General features: G+C 39.9%; 1 protein-coding gene and 1 long non-coding RNA gene across 16 annotated transcripts in view; one reads left to right on the plus strand and one right to left on the minus strand.

The window, feature by feature from the left end:
• LOC138856186 (uncharacterized) overlaps positions 1 to 17,592 on the plus strand; it is a 69,382-nt gene that overhangs the window by 33,935 nt on the left and 17,855 nt on the right. For 3 of the 13 annotated variants that reach the window (XR_011395252.1, XR_011395251.1, XR_011395253.1), the window contains one exon: positions 273 to 1,194. The exons of 8 other annotated variants lie outside the window; for them this stretch is intronic. This is a non-coding gene — a long non-coding RNA (uncharacterized lncRNA). Of the gene's footprint in view, positions 1 to 272; positions 1,195 to 11,252; positions 11,268 to 17,592 lie in introns of those variants that run through there. 2 more of the 13 variants (XR_011395254.1, XR_011395259.1) reach the window with 2 other exon arrangements.
• LOC138856185 (uncharacterized) lies at positions 1,716 to 10,879 on the minus strand. 3 transcript variants are annotated; one of them, XM_070106616.1, is made up of 2 exons: positions 10,359 to 10,879; positions 1,716 to 2,705 (listed from the first exon to the last, which is right to left on the minus strand). In XM_070106616.1, exon 2 carries the CDS (start codon positions 2,697 to 2,699, stop codon positions 2,079 to 2,081), a length of 621 nt encoding a protein of 206 aa, XP_069962717.1. In that variant the 5' UTR covers positions 2,700 to 2,705; positions 10,359 to 10,879; the 3' UTR covers positions 1,716 to 2,078. The 3 variants fall into 3 exon arrangements, with proteins under 3 accessions (XP_069962717.1, XP_069962718.1, XP_069962716.1); XM_070106617.1 differs by lacking the exon at positions 10,359 to 10,879 and adding an exon at positions 9,742 to 10,345; XM_070106615.1 differs by lacking the exon at positions 10,359 to 10,879 and having other exon boundaries at positions 1,716 to 4,652.

Below are 17,592 nucleotides of genomic sequence, written 5' to 3' on the forward strand. Positions count from 1 at the left end.
CACACCGCTCGTGAAGCTATGCTTTCTCCCAACCGCCGATAATTGCGACACAGCAAATCGCAAACAATCAACCGATACTACCGCAATACAATAAAATAATCAAATCAAGAAGCAAAAAACCGAAAAACTCGTTAATAACCGTTAAAAATAACAAATAACTAATAAAAAAATGGTCGATCAATACGATGACCCACTCATGCCACATAACGTGGCACGAGCATCCATATCCTTTATATGACAAATCTGCATAATTAAACAACTCTTTCATACAGATTAACATGGATGTGGATACGCCAACTACTCCCACGCCAACTGTGCGGTCGGCTACCAACGTGCCACGGACGGGGCCTACCCCAACGCCCCGATCTGCAGCTGCAGCTGCCCCTGCAAGCGCATCTGCAACGACACCGATGTCAGCACCAATTCCTCGCGGTGGCACGCGACCTTCACCGACGCTATCATCGCCGCCTTCAGAGGCACCTCGTATACGATGTCCCATTTGTCGGCGCCCACATCGCCTGCAACATTGTGGGATTTTCAGAAGTATGCGACCATTGCAACGACAGCAAATTGCCCAGGCACACGGGCACTGTCTAAACTGCCTATCGCACACGCATGGGACTCAAGAGTGTGTGTCCACGGGTCTGTGCCAAATTTGCAGCAGACCACATCACACACTACTTCATCGCATCTCGAGGCGCGACGTTGGTCGGCCACCTACTCTGCGAAGCCGCGCAACAGGACCTCGACCCTCAACTCGTGTGGTACACCCGCGGAATGTAACACCACGGCGTCGACAGCCTAGACCGCCACCACGTCGTTCCAATGGTCTGAACAGCGTTGTGGAAACGTTACAACAGCTGCAGCGACTACTAGGCTAATAATTTGCCTAGGGGGGCCGAGATGGCTAAATGACCACTCAATCCTCCCGCACCGTAAGACACTGTCACACTACACCAATTCACATCCACTTCACCACACCTACTACCATACATTTCACATCACTACACCATGCACCAACACGCACACAAATACAACTTAACACCGATCACACCACCATGAAGACATCAACAGATATATAAGCGACTAAAAGAAGGATCCCGCTTCCCTTTTTTCATCGACTCGCTAGCGATCAGTTCTTTGAGCACCCGCCTAAATCGACTCTCTTTCTTTTTAAATCATTATTTGCTAACGGTGAGTGAAGGTAAAATTAACTTATTAGTTACTTAATTCTGGTCCTTCGAGCCCTAGTGGACGGCACTATGGGTGTTTAAAAAAAAAAAAAAAAAAACCATTTATAAAAACAAAACCTAAAATTAAAGGCTGTGAAATGGCCAAAAATAAGTGAAAAACAGGAAAAAACAATAAGAAGAAATACAGTGCAGTTACCAAAAAAGTAAAAAAAAAAAGCAAAATTACAGTAACGTAACAGTGTACGTGCAGTTACAAAAAAAGGAAAAAAAACGCTTTAGTTTAAAACAAAGTGCTGTTACAAAAGAAAAATACATATGTACATATATAAGTGCAATAAGTGCAGAGCAGTGCATACACACACCCCTAGAATGCTGTTAAACGATAAAAAAAATTGCAAAGTATAATTACTCATATGTACATATAAGTGCAAAATAAGTGCAGTGCAGTGCATATACACAACTCACTAGAATTCTGTTATACAAAAAAAAAATAATAAAAGCACAATAAATATTAAAATTTCTTTATGCGCCACCTTGTCTAGCACTCACCTTTTTATCTTGCTTTCACTAATAAATTGGTTTTTTTTTTATGTTTTTTAAAGAAATTCACACTTTATTGTCGCACAAAATTAATAATATTTTAAATTATTCACAGGTTGTGACGGTTGATAGTGGAGATAGCGATTGGTACGAGTACGATGCGCAAGAGGGCCGGTGGTCGCTCGTCGTCCCCTTTTTACCTCCTTCGGTGTGGTGTGTAGTGTGTCTTCATGTGTGGTGTGATCGTGATGATAGGGTTGGTGTGGAATGTGTGTGTGGAATGCAGGTGTGGTGATGTGGATGTGAATTGCTCATTTAACCATCCCGGCCCACCTAGGCAAATATTTAGCCTAGCAAATTCTGCAGTTGTTGCAACGTTGCTACAACACTGCTGAGGCCAGTGGAGCGGCGGGATGATAGTCTGGGCCGTCGGTGCCGTGCAGGTGTTTCGTTCCCTACATTCCTTGGACGATACTGTGGAGCGGCAGCTGGGCGTTGATGTTGTATCGGGTGGCGGAGCGGCGGTCGCCTGACAGCGCCGCGACTGCGTGGTGCGGGTGGTCGCCGAACGTCGCGCCTGGAGGTGCGGTGAAGGAACGTATGGTGTAGCCTTCCGCACAATTGACATGAACACTCCGAGTCACACTCTTGCGTCGTATGGGTGAGACTCAGGCAATTGAGGCAGTGTCCATGCGCCTGGGCTACCCGCTGACGTTGACTGGGTTGCATGGATTTGAAGATGCTACAGTGCTGTAGCCGGTGTGAGCGGCGACACAGCGGACATCGGGTGCGGTGCGGCTCCGGTTGCACCAATGGCGACGCTGACGGTGGTTGTGCTGTGTTCCGCGCGACAGCTGTGACAGTTGTTGCAGCGGTGGCTCGAGGCGCTGGAATCGGCCCAGTGCGCGGCACGTTGATAGCCGATCGAATGGTTGGCGTTGGATTTGTCGGCATTTCCACGTCCATATTAATCTGTATGAAAAGATTAGATTTAGTATATGTTTGTGGCATATAATTGAATATGGGCAGTTGTGCCACTTGATGTGGCACGCGTGGGTCGGCATATTGATCGACCATTTCTGTTAGGAATTGTTGTTAACGTTTTTTTTATTTTTATTTATTTGCGGGTTTATTGATTCGATTTATTTGAATTTAATACCATTTTAGTTTCGGTAGTATGGTCGGTGGGCAGGAAGCATAGTTTTACGAGCGGTCTGGTTAGCGTTCCCGATTGCGTGCGGAGATCTACAATTCGGATATGACCGTCGGACCCGGAATGAAGCTTTTCTATGCGGCCAAGCCGCCATTCGGTGGGGGGGAGACAATCATCATGGATTAGGACGCAATCTCCAAGCTTTGGCGCCTTTTCTGGAGTTTTCCAGCGGTACCTCTTGTGGAGGTCCTTTAAATATTCTTCTTTCCATCGACGGCTAAAGTCATGATGGAGAATTTTGACTCTTTCCCATCGATTTAATAAGGATAGCGACTCCACGCCTGGCTCAGGTATGGCCAGAATGGGTGTTCCTCTGAGAAAATGCCCTGGAGTTAGGGCTGTCAAATCTGAGGGATCTTGCGAGAGTGTCGTTAGTGGCCGTGAATTGAGAACGGCTTCGATACGGATTAGTAATGTTGTAAATTCTTCGTAACTGAATTTGTAATTTCCAGCTACTTTTTTGAAGTGGGATTTGAAGCTTTTTACAGCTGATTCCCATAAACCACCCATATGAGGAGCGCTTGGGGGGATAAACTGCCAATTAATGCCTTGTGGAGCATACTTCTGAACAATTTCAGGTGATACTTGTTTAATAAAATCCACAAACTGTTTTTCAGTGGCTCTTTGGGCTCCAATGAAGGTTTTGCCATTATCGCTCATTAGTTTTGAGGGGAAGCCGCGTCGTCCGACAAAGCGAGCAAATGCCGCGAGAAAAGCCTCCTTAGTCAGATTTGTACATAGCTCGAGGTGCACTGCTTTTGTCGTGAAACAGACAAAGACAGCCACATAGCCTTTCATTATGGTGGGCGACCTTAGCATGGACGCCTTTATTTGAAAAGGCCCAGCAAAATCGACACCTGTGACTGTGAAAGGCAGAGTGAAGTTACAGCGTTCCGGAGGAAGTGCTGCCATAATCTGCGTTCGCAACTTCTGCTTATGCAGAGTGCAGATCTTGCACATGAAAATGCATTTTTTGATTTGGGGCTTAAGTCGGGGAATATAGAACTCTTGGCGGACTATATGTTGCATTAGGCGATGTTCTGCGTGGAGCATAAGTAGGTGGATATAATTGAGGAGTAAAGTGGCAAGTCGAGATTTCTCTGGTAAGATTAGAGGGTGGCGTTCATTATACGTGAGGCTTGAATTGGCAAGCCGACCATTCGCACGAAGCAGACCTTTCGTGTCTAGGAATGGGTTAAGAACTAAGAGTGAACTCCTTTTGTCAATGGGTTTTGATTCTCTTAATAGTGTTATATCGCGGCTGAAGTAGCGCGTTTGAGTTGATGCGATTAGAGCGACCTTTGCCTTTTGCAATTCTAGGTGCGTCAATGTATCGCATTGGGGGTACTCTGAGGGAACTCCCTTAACTTTAATTTTAAGTCGCTCTATGAACTTTAACATATAGGCGATTACTCTGAGGGCTCGGGAGAACGATGAAAATCGCTCAAGGATGTCAGTATCCTCCACTGCTGTGTGAAAGGAGTCGATTTTTCGACTTTCTGGGGCTATTATATTGCGCATGGGCGATTGTGGCCAAGAATCGGGAGATTCTGTTAACCATCGGGGACCATTCCACCAGAGGGTGGTGGTGGTAAGGTGCAGCGGTTTGCACCCTCTTGTACCTAGATCGGCAGGATTGTCAGCACTGGCTACGTGTCGCCAAGTGGCTGATCCCACTAGGTCAAGTATTTGAGACGTTCGATTGGAAATATACGTCTTCCATGCATGTGGTGGTTTTTCTAACCAGGCTAGTACAATTTCAGAATCGAACCACAGATACAATTTGTATTTTGCCATATTTAAATGCATTTGCACCATGGATACTAGTTTGGCTAGTAGTAGCGCTCCGCACAGTTCAAGTCGTGGCAGACTTATTGTTTTTAACGGAGCTACTTTTGCTTTTGCTACTAGCAAGTGGCTTGTGGTCGCAAAGTCGCTTTGCGTGCGAACATATATAGTTGCGCAATATGCCTTTTCAGAAGCGTCACAGAAGCCGTGTAGTTCGACTTTGTGCTCTGGGGCATAATTTACCCATCGTGGGATTTGTATCTGTGAGATATCGTTTAGATTGTTTGCAAACTGGGACCACTTTTCTAAACGAAGTGGTTTTACTTGTTCGTCCCAGTCGGTTCCATCTAGCCATAATTCTTGTATTAGAATTTTTGCTTGTATCATAACTGGCGAAAGCCATCCTGCGGGGTCGAAAAGTTTCGCCACAGAGGATAGAATTTGTCTCTTCGTTATGGCGGATAATGCAGATATTGACTCTGTAGTGTATGAAAAATGGTCAGATATCGCATTCCATTGGATCCCCAGAGTTTTTGTTGTACTTTCCTTTTCGAATTTTAGGAAATTAGTATCTAACAAATTTTCATTAGGTATGTCCTTTAAAATATTAGGGTGGTTCGCCGTTATCTTTTTCAACGGAAACCCTGCGGTTTTGAGGGCTTTTACCACTTGTGAGAGTGACTCGTATGCTTGTGAAAGACTGTGACTTCCAGACAAGATATCGTCTACATATGTTTGTGTTTTTAACACTTTGGTTGCCAGAGGAAATTCTGACCTTGTGTTTTCTGCCAGTTCGTGGAGTGTTCGAATGGCTAAATATGGAGCACAGTTGACGCCAAAGGTAACTGTTTTAAGTTTATAGTCGCGTAGTGGACTATTGGGAGATTTTCGGAAAATAATTCGCTGAAAATCTTGATCGTCTTTATGTACGACTATTTGCCTATACATTTTTTCGACGTCTCCGTTAAATACGTATTTGAATATACGCCAATTTAAAATGAGTAGCATTAAATCTGGTTGGAGCGTGGGTCCCGTGAATAGAATATCATTTAGGGAATTCCCCGAGCTAGTAGATCTTGATGCATTAAAGACAACTCTTACTTTAGTTGTTTTTTTGTCTGGCTTTACTACTGCGTGATGAGGCAAGTAACATGAGTGATATTTGCCATTTGTGATTTTTTCGCATGGGCTTACTTCCTCCATGTGGTTTAAATGGAGGTATTCTTCCAACACGCCATCGTATTCTGGCTTAAGCTCACCTTTTTTAAGTAAGTTTTTTTCCATACTTAAAAACTGCTGTATAGCAGAGGTGCGAGAGTGACCTAAGGCGATTGTGTTAGGAAATTGTTGTTTTAGTGGTAGTCGTACGACATACCGACCATTATCTGATCTAGTAGTTGTGGCTTTGTAAAAGTCTTCACAATACTGATCTTCAGGGGTTGTGATTGATATGGGGGGGAGTTCTTCTAACTCCCAAAATTTTTTCAATTGTGAATTGAGGTATTCGTTTGAGATTTCCTCAACCTGAGTGGTCATGGTGGTAACTGGTTCCGAAACTAGTCCACTTAGGATCCACCCAAAAATAGTATTTTGTGCCAGAAGTGTATTTGAAATTTTCTCAATACCTTCGAGTATTATCTGTGGTATGAGATCGCTGCCTAATAGAAGGTCTATTTGAGCGGGAGTGTTGCAGTTGGGATCTGCTAGCTTTAGGTGTGAAACCTTTTGCCAATGCTTGCTATTTATGTGATAGCTTGGAAGCATATTTGTAAGTTGCGGTAAGACTATAGCTTCTGCTTGTATGTGCTTATCCGCTTGGGGGGAAATTAGGGTAATGGGGCAGATCTTATTCGAGTTTTGGACTACTCTTCCGCCCATTCCCGTAATTTCAAAATTGGCTAGTTTTGTTGGCAGTTGTAGCCTATTTTGAGCCCTAGACGCTATGAATGATCGTTGTGATCCTTGGTCTATTAAGGCTCTAAGTTTAAACAGCTCTCCTCGGTGTTCGATGGAGACGACTGCTGTGGGTAGTAGTACCCTACTTTGGTTTTCGCTGTGTAGCGTTTGGGTTTTTAATGCCTTTGAGCAGCATGGTGCTTCTTGGCAATTATCGGGATTTCGCACTTCGGGATTTGCTGTTGCAACTAAACCCGTGGCTCTTTTCATATTTGCGCTGTTTGGGGGTGAGCTGGAAAATGTGCTGTAATGCAGCATTGAATGATGTCGTTTATGACAATAAACGCAATTAAATTTGCTTTCGCACTCTTTAAGTGTATGTGCATGTGATAGGCAATTTGTACAAAGCCTTTTTGTTCGTACATAATTGTTTCGATCGGTAATATTCATTTTCTTGAATTTCTCGCAAGATTTGAGCTTATGCCCCCCTGTACACAGTTCGCACGACGTTTGTTTGTACTGTTCGGATGTGAACGTTTGATTTCTGAAGAAGCTTCTATTTAAATTGTTGTTGCTACTGGCTTGTGGCCTGTGGAAGCTTCTATTTAGGTCGTGTTGAACAGTTTTCGTTCTGACCATTTTTTTATCTACCCTTTCTGCGATTTCGTACTGGGTAGTTAGGAAATCTTTCATTTGTTGCCACGTGGGGCATTTTCTTCGTGATGAGAGCGATTGCTCCCATAGAAGTAATGATTTTTCTGGTAATGCGGCAGTGCATATGTTTACCAGTATAGGGTCCCAGCTGTCTGTGGGAATATTTTGTGTCGATAAAACCGACAAACAATTTGAAACAGTGGATTGAAGTTTGATAAATTCTTCACTTGTTTCCTTCTGAATTTTTTGCAAGTTCATTAATATCGATATTTGTTTATCGACCAATATTCTTTCGTTTTCGAATCTTGATTTAAGAGCTTCCCACGCCAAATTGAAATTATCGTCATTTAGTGCGAACTGTTTTACTATTACGCCTGCTTGACCTTTTGTTTTGTATCGAAGGTGATACAATTTTTGAGCATTTGTTAATTTTGGATGGTTTATGTAAACGGCAGTAAACATGTCTCGGAAGGACGGCCATTGTTCATAACCACCATGAAAGATTTCTGTGTCACATGCGGGCACCTTGAGATGGATGCCCGAACTTGCCTCTTGGCATTGGATTTGTGGCAGCTCTACTCTTAGCTGTGGAGTAGGTGCAATTGCTTTGATTAATTTTAATTGGTCAGAAATCATTGCTTTTGTTTCTTCGAACTGGTCTAAGCAGTTTTCGTATTTGGCGTAAGCAGAAGATTTGAAATTTTCCGGTAGATCTGAGTCGTCAGATTCTACGATTGCGTCATATGCAGCTTGGAGACGTGTCCAAAAATTGTCAAGATTGTCTTTTTTAATTTCTAATACCGATTCAGAATTGTCCTGAATCGGCGAAGATGAAAATCGAGTGCAGTATCGTATTAGACTGTCACTCTCTGAGATAAATTTGGTGTATGAAATATCTTTTATCTTTTTTTGTTTTGTAGCACCTTGCTTTGAGCGTGTAGCTTCTGCAGGTGTACATGGACTCTTTTCGTCCGAAATCATTTTTGGTACTTTTAGATGTTGAATTGCTTTAGATTCCTTAGAATCTGCGTTCATTTAATAAGATTAAAGTAAAATTAAAAATTTTTTTTTTTTTTTGTTTAGATATATTTTATCTATTTTTTCTCTCAGTGTGTACTGATGATATTGGATAAATGAAGAGATTACCTTTTAGATAAATAGTATATTTTATTTTTTGTTGTATCCGGACTTCGCCAATAACAAACGCGTATTTCGTTTTTCTTACTATCGGGTTTTATTTAGTTCCGCTTTTTTTTTTTTTTTCTTTACTCTTTGTATTTTATAATTTATTGTTACGTACTCGTTTGTATGTATTTTAATTGTGTATATTACCGCATTAAAAATGAGGTTATTAACCTTTGTACATAAGCGTGCACGTTATGTGCGTTTTTTTTTTTTTGTGCATATGTAATATGCTTAAAAGTTTTGTTTGCAATCCTGCTTGTTTGTGTTTTAACAAGAACAAGGGGTATTGCAAGAAAAGTGCCGATACGGTCTTTGAATATATGTACAACTGTGTGTGTACTAATTATGCGCTATTCCCACCAAGTATAAATTTGTCTTTGTTTTTTGTTGTAATAAATTTTAATTCTGTCTAAAAATTTAATAATTCCTACTTATGTACCGCAACGCTTAGTGTTAGGAAATTTTGTTATTATTACGTTTAAGTCTTTTATTATTAGCAATAATTTTAACGAAAATAATTTTAAATATTGTACCCAATGTGTGTAGGGTATACCGACATAGGCAAATTTTAAGCCGTGTGTTTGTATGTATATGCTTGTTCGGTTGGCTATAAGAATGACGCGGGAAAAGAAAATAAATAATGTGCAGGTACACAGTTTTTAGTTCGTATCGTTCGTGTATATATTTTAAGAATTATTCTCTTCGTAACTTTGTTAGTTACGTATATAAACGTATATTAAATGAAATATATATAATATATATTGGTAAGTACTTGGCAAGTAATCGTGCATATATGTATGTATGTTTTTCTCTCTCTTTTTTTTTTTTCGTTTGAATTTTATTTTATTTTTCCAATTTGCCTTGCTTACTTATTTTTCGCAATCCTGCTTATGATTTATTAAACATAAGGGGTATTGCCGGAAAAAGTGGTCAAGTAAGTACTTGAAAATTTTTATTTTTTTTTTTTTTGTTGATTAAATTTGTGTGTTTGGATACACAAAGGTAAGCATGTATAGGCTTTGGTTTCTTTAAAATAAATATGCTTTATATATACATATATGTATATACGTATATATATATATATATATATATATATATTGTATATATGGATGTATATAATGCACCAAACTGTATTCGGTTTTCTCGAAATTAACCGTACGTTAAAACAGTTTGGCCGTAACCGCTATATTTGAATATAACCCGATTTTGTTACTTCTAACATACATATATGCCAATAAATTATAAAAAGTAAAAGGAATCGATACGACTCACTTTGTACCGCCTCAAGGGTATTTTGGGGGTTGTATATGTTGATATACGTGTGCCAATGCAGAAAAATCCTTTCCTCCTCTCTGCTGTCCGAGCTTGCTTTTGTTGTCCTTTGTCCCTTAGGTTGTTGTATAAAATTTTTGTGTTTTATTTTTATTTCGCGCCCGGTTACTATTTAATTTTGTTGGTATGTATTGTAGGTATATTATGTTTAGTAATCGCGCCCGTTTAATTTGTGTTATTGTACAGGTTTCGCGCCCGTGTTTCATATGTCTTATGTTTGTTCACCGAAAGTATGTGAAAGGTTTGTTGCACTTTTTTATGTATTTTATTTTTACGGCACTGTATATGTATATTATTGTCTTCGGTACTTTTTTTTTTTTTTTTTTTAATGTATATTCACTTGTACTGCACTTGTTTCACTGTACACTGTTTGTTTTTTTTTTTTTTTTGATTTAGGTATATGTATTTAGTTATATGTATTGTATGTAAGTATTTGATCTCCGCACTTTATTTTATTTAATTATTTATTATTATTATTTTTTTTTTCCTAATAGTGCCTTTCCGTAAGGCTCGAAGGACCATGTATTTCTTTATGCGCCACCTTGTCTAGCACTCACCTTTTTATCTTGCTTTCACTAATAAATTGGTTTTTTTTTTATGTTTTTTAAAGAAATTCACACTTTATTGTCGCACAAAATTAATAATATTTTAAATTATTCACAGGTTGTGACGGTTGATAGTGGAGATAGCGATTGGTACGAGTACGATGCGCAAGAGGGCCGGTGGTCGCTCGTCGTCCCCTTTTTACCTCCTTCGGTGTGGTGTGTAGTGTGTCTTCATGTGTGGTGTGATCGTGATGATAGGGTTGGTGTGGAATGTGTGTGTGGAATGCAGGTGTGGTGATGTGGATGTGAATTGCTCATTTAACCACACATAAAACAATAAAAATAACAAAACGGGCGCGAATCTTAATACAAAACATAAATCAAATAAGCGGGCGCGATACAAAATACATACCAATCAAAATACATATAAACCAACAGCGGGCGCGATACAAAAAACATATAACCCAACAGCTGGGACAACCAAACCTTATAACGTCCACGTTATATCTCCCACAACCCCTGCAGGAAATCAGAGTGAGTTGTATCACTTCTTCTTAATGAGTATATTTATATGTATATATGTATGGCAAATTACGTTTTTTCCCCATATAAAAAACGAAATTAATATTTAAATATAACGGACACCAAACTGTCTCAATTTACGGTTTAATTTACGGAAAAAGCCGAAAACAGTTTGGTACATATTATATATATATCTCTACATATATATACATATATATATAGATATATATACGTGTATCGAAAAATAGGGTGATTTCCTTGTATGCTTACATTTGTGTATTAAAAACACACTTTACGTTTCCAACAACACACCAAAATATTTCAAGTATTCACTTGCAAACTTTTCCAGCAATACCCCTTACGCTTAACAAAGCAATAAGCAGGATTGCGTCAAACCAAGTAAGCTAAGGCAAATTGAGAACCTAACAGAAAACATAAAAAAAAACCAGCAGAAATTTACATACATACATATATATATAGTTACAAAAATATATACATACGTACACACAATATAGCACATATTCATATGCACATATTCATTTTTACATATATATACTTAATCTAACAACAACCATATACATATATATCTGAAAATACATTTTATATAATTGCCAAGAGCAATACATATACATCCATAAATTCAATTTTATCTCTTAATATACGTGTACAAGATTATAAATTGATACGTGTATATGTAAGTGCATACGGTAAAATATCGGCACATTACCAATTGCCATTTCTCGCTCTTCCCGCACAGCGTTCATACATCTATGTATACATACATTTTACGAGAATACCTGCGGTCAATTATTCTCCTTTTCGCGGTCTTTTCGCACTGCGTAGATATATATATACATACCGGCGCAGGTATACAAACATACATACGTACTTCGCTTCTAAGTCCACATTGGCACATATTCGCAATACCCCTTGTTCTTTGACAAACAAAAACAAGCAGGATTGCGCAAAACATAATATAATACAAAGATACATATGTACAAAGTGCATTGATCTCTAAGACGAGGTCTCAATTGCGCATAACGACAAGTATATATGTATCAGCTGATCCGCTTATAGGTATACCCTATAGGAATTACGGACACATAATACATACACATAAAAATAAAAAGAAAAATAGATGAACAATTTATTCAATAAATTGTTAAATTAAATTAAAAATAAATACGAACCGGTATCTATAACAACTGAATCCGGGTATTTCAGTTATTTATTTCAAATTAAGAACGCTAATTAACAAAAAAAAAAATTTTTGCGGTTATACATATATACGAAAATGAATCTTAATTTTGTTCAAAGTGGAAAACTCTATTCACTAAAAAGAACTTTCGTTCACACATTTCTATATACAAAGAAATTTCCTGAATCATCAGTCGACACTGAGGAATTTTGAATTTATTTCATACAATTTTTAAATGAGCTTAGACCCAAAAGAATCAAAAACATCTCAGTTGTTAAAAGTACCAAAGATGATTTCAGATGATAAAAGTCCATGTACACCTGCAGAAGCTACACGCTCAAAGCAAGGTGCTACAAAGCAAAAGAGGGATAAAGACATTTTACTAACAATTACACTAAATTCATTTCGGAAAGTGACAGTTTAATAAGATACTGCACTAGATTCTCATCTTCGCCGATTCAGGACAATTCTGAATCGGTATTAGAAATCAAAAAGGAAAATCTTGATAATTTCTGGACACGTCTCCAAGCTGCATATGACGCAATAGTAGAATCTGACGACTCAGATCTACCTGAAAATTTTAAATCCTCGGCCAAGTACGAAAACTGCTTAGACCAGTTTGAAGAAACAAAAGCAATGATTTCGGATCAATTAAAATTAATTATAGCCATAGCACCTGCTCCACATCCGAGAGTAGAGCTGCCACAAATTCAATGTCAAGAGTCAAATTCAGGCATCCATCTCAAGGTGCCCACATGTGATACAGAAATCTTCCATGGTGGTTATGAACAATGGCCGTCCTTCCGGGACACGTTTACAGCCGTTTACATAAACCACCCAAAATTAACAAATGCACAAAAATTGTATCACCTCCGATACAAAACAAAAGGTCAAGCAGGCGTCATAGTCAAATAGTTCGCACTAAATGACGATAATTTCAATCTGGCTTGGGAAGCTCTAAAAGCGAGATACGAAAATGAAAGAATATTGGTCGATAAACAAGTAACGATACTAATGAACTTGCCTAAAATTCAGAAAGAAACAAGTGATGAATTTATTAGACTACAATCCACTGTTTCTAATTGTTTGTCGGTTTTATCGACACAAAATATTCCCACAGACAGCTGGGACCCTATTCTGGTAAATATATGCACCACGGCATTACCAGAAAAATCGTTACTTTTGTAGGAGCAATCGCTCTCATCTCGGAAAAAATGCCCAACGTGGCAGCAAATGAAAGAATTTCTAACTTCCCATTATGAAATAGCAGAAAGGGTAGACAAAAAACTAGTTAGAACTAAAAACGTTCAAAACGACCTCAATAGAAGCTTTAATAGACCCCAAACCAGTAGCAATAACCATTTAAATAGAATTTTTTTTTTAAATCAATCGTTCACGTCCGAACAGTATAAACAAACGTCATGCGAACTGTGTACAGGAGGGCATAAACTTAAATCTTGCGATAAATTCAAAAAATTAAATATTGTCGATAGGAACATTTTTGTGAGAACAAAAAGACTTTGTACAAATTGCCTATCACATGCACATACACTTAAAGAGTGCGCAAGCAAATTTAATTGCGTTTATTGTCATAAACGACATCATTCAATGCTGCATTACAACACATTTTCCAGCTCACCCCCAAACAGCGCAAATATGAAAAGAGCCACTGGTTTAGTTGCAACAGCAAATCCCGAAGTGCGAAATCCCGAAAATTGCCAAGAAGCACCATGCAAAGGCATTAAAAACCCAAACGGTACACAGCGAAATTCAAAGTAGAGTACTACTACCGACAGCAGTCGTCTCCATCGAACACCGAGGAGAGCTGTTTAAACTTAGAGCCTTAATAGACCAAGGATCACAACGATCTTTCATAGCGTCTAGGGCTCAAAATAGGCTACAACTGCCAACAAAACTAGCCAATTTTGAAATCACGGGAATGGCCGGAAGAGTTGTCCAAAACTCAAATAAAATCTGCCCCATTACCCTAATTTCCCCCCAAGCAGATAAGCACATACAAGCAGAAGCTATAGTCTTACCGCAACTTACAAATATGCTTCCTAGATATGACATAAATAGCAAGCATTGGCAAAAGCTTTCACACCTAAAGCTAGCAGATCCCAACTGCAACACTCCTGCTCAAATAGATCTTCTATTAGGCAGCGATCTCATACCACAGATAATACTCGAGGGTATGGAGAAAATTTCAAATACACTATTGGCACAAAATACTATTTTTGGTTGGATCCTAAGTGGACTAGTTACGGAACCAGTTACCACTATGACCACTCAAGTTGAGGAAATCTCAAACGAATACCTTAATTCACAATTGAAAAAATTTTGGGAGTTAGAAGAGCTCCCCCCATATCAATCACAACCCCTGAAGATCAGTATTGTGAAGACTTTTACAAAGCCACAACTACTAGATCAGATAATGGTCGGTACGTCGTACGACTACCACTAAAACAACAATTTCCCAACACAATCGCCTTAGGTCACTCTCGCACCTTTGCAATACAGCAGTTTCAAAGTATGGAAAAAAACCTACTTAAAAAAGGCGAACTCAAACCAGTATATGATGGTGTGTTGGAAGAATATCTCCATTTAGACCACATGGAGGAAGTAAGTCCATGCGAAAAAATCATCAACGGCAAATACCACTCATTTTACTTGCCGCATCATGCAGTGGTAAAGCCAGACAAAAAAACAACTAAAGTAAGAGTTGTTTTTAATGCATAAAGATCTACTAGCTCGGGGAATTCCCCACGCTCCAACCAGATTTAATGCTACTCATTTTAAATTGGCGTATATTCAAATACGCACATAACGGAGACGTCGAAAAAATGTGTAGGCAAATAGTCGTACATAAAGACGATCAAGATTTTCAGCGAATTATTTTCCGAAAATCTCCCAATAGTCCACTACGCGACTATAAACTTAAAACAGTTACCTTTGGCGTCAACTGTGCTCCATATTTAGCCATTCGAACACTCCACGAACTGGCAGAAAACACAAAATCAGAATTTCCTCTGGCAACCAAAGTGTTAAAAACACAAACATATGTAGACGATATCTTGTCTGGAAGTCACAGTCTTCCACAAGCATACGAGTCACTCTCACAAGTGGTAAAAGCCCTCAAAACCGCAGGGTTTCCGTTGAAAAAGATAAGCTTTGTACTAACCTGACGAAGGAGGGTCTTCTTGCGGCATTTGCTCGTTTCGTCGGTCGACGCGGCTTCCCATCGAAGATCATGAGCGATAATGGTAAAACAATTATTGGCGCTCAAAGAGCCACCGAAAAACAATGTGTGGACTTTATCAAACAAGTCTCACCTGAGATTGTACAAAAGTACGCGCCCCAAGGCATTAATTGGCAATTCATCCCCCCAAGCGCTCCTCATATGGGTGGTTTATGGGAATCAGCTGTAAAAATCTTCAAATCCCACTTCAGAAAAGTAGCTGGAAATTACAAATTCAATTACGAAGAAATCACGACATTATTAATTCGAATTGAAGCCGTTCTCAATTCACGGCCTTTTTCAATCCTTTCGCAAGATCCCTCCGATTTCACAGCCTTAACTCCAGGGCACTTTCTCAAAGGAACACCCATTCTGGCCATACCTGAGCCAGGCTTGGAGTCGCTATCCTTATTAAATCGCTGGGAAAGAATTAAAATTCTCCATCACGATTTCAGCCGTCGATGGAAAGAAGAATACATAAAGGATCTCCATAAACGATACCGTTGGAAGACTCCTGAACAAGCACCAAAACTTGGAGATTGTGTCATCATCCATGATGATTGTCTACCCCCTACCGAATGACGGCTTGGGCGCATTGAAAAGCTACATTACGGCTCCGACGGTCACGTACGAGTGGTTGATCTTCGTACACAAATCGAAATGCTAACCACACCGCTCGTGAAGCTATGCTTTCTCCCAACCGCCGATAATTGCGACACAGCAAATCGCAAACAATCAACCGATACTACCGCAATACAATAAAATAATCAAATCAAGAAGCAAAAAACCGAAAAACTCGTTAATAACCGTTAAAAATAACAAATAACTAATAAAAAAATGGTCGATCAATACGATGACCCATTCATGCCACATAACGTGGCACGAGCATCCATATCCTTTATATGACAAATCTGCATAATTAAACAACTCGTGCCACGCACGGGGCCTACCCCAACGCCCCGATCTGCAGCTGCAGCTGCCCCTGCAAGCGCATCTGCAACGACACCGATGTCAGCACCAATTCCTCGCGGTGGCACGCGACCTTCACCGACGCTATCATCGCCGCCTTCAGAGGCACCTCGTATACGATGTCCCATTTGTCGGCGCCCACATCGCCTGCAACATTGTGGGATTTTCAGAAGTATGCGACCATTGCAACGACAGCAAGTTGCCCAGGCACACGGGCACTGTCTAAACTGCCTACCGCACACGCATGGGACTCAAAAGTGTGTGTCCACGGGTCTGTGCCAAATTTGCAGCAGACCACATCACACACTACTTCATCGCATCTCGAGGCGCGACGTTGGTCAGCCACCTACTCTGCGAAGCCGCGCAACAGGACCTCGACCCTCAACTCGTGTGGTACACCCGCGGAATGTAACACCACGGCGTCGACAGCCTAGACCGCCACCACGTCGTTCCAATGGTCTGAGCAGCGTTGTGGAAACGTTACAACAGCTGCAGAGACTACTAGGCTAATAATTTGCCTAGGGGGGTCGGGATGGCTAAATGACCACTCAATCCCCCCGCACCGTAAGACACTGTCACACTACACCAATTCACATCCACTTCACCACACCTACTTACCATACATTCCACATCACTACACCATGCACCAACACGCACACAAATACAACTTAACACCGATCACACCACCATGAAGACATCAACAGATATATAAGGGACTAAAAGAAGGATCCCGCTTCCCTTTTTACATCGACTCGCTAGCGATCAGTTCTTTGAGCACCCGCCTAAATCAAGTCTCTTTCTTTTTTAATCATTATTTGCTAACGGTGAGTGAAGGTAAAATTAACTTATTAGTTACTTAAATACTACATTTATAATATAAATCGATAATTTTGGCTATCTTACTCGTCACTGTGAATATTAATAAGTATTTCGCACATTTTTATGTTTGAAAATGCAAACTTTCAAATGCGCCGATTTTAACAGGTTCATGATGATGCCCATGCATGAACCATCATCAATTCCACAGCGCATCGTTGCCTGTATTTACTGAATTACCGAAAAAGCCATTTGTTTTCTTTAATTTTTGAATGGGCGGTGTACGGTGATGATAATGACTCAGCCATCGCGGATCAAGGTTTGGTCACAAAATATTTTATTAAGAGGACGTGGTTCTCACTTGATATGGCAAGCTGCAGTAATTATTCTATTCCGATTTCATTACTACGTTGCTAATTTCGACGTAGTGGAACCGACTTCGTATCTAGGGATAGCAAGATTAATCAAATGATTAGCTTTAATCGCGTATTTTTCTTTAGAAA

This window comes from Bactrocera oleae, chromosome 3, assembly GCF_042242935.1.
Source record: "Bactrocera oleae isolate idBacOlea1 chromosome 3, idBacOlea1, whole genome shotgun sequence".
In the NCBI taxonomy this organism is placed as follows: Eukaryota; Metazoa; Arthropoda; class Insecta; order Diptera; family Tephritidae; genus Bactrocera; species Bactrocera oleae.

What these genes read in the sequence shown, in the direction of transcription:
- LOC138856185 (XM_070106615.1), bottom strand. Translation starts at nt 2,810, where the DNA reads ATGGTCGATCAATATGCCGACCCACGCGTGCCACATCAAGTGGCACAA.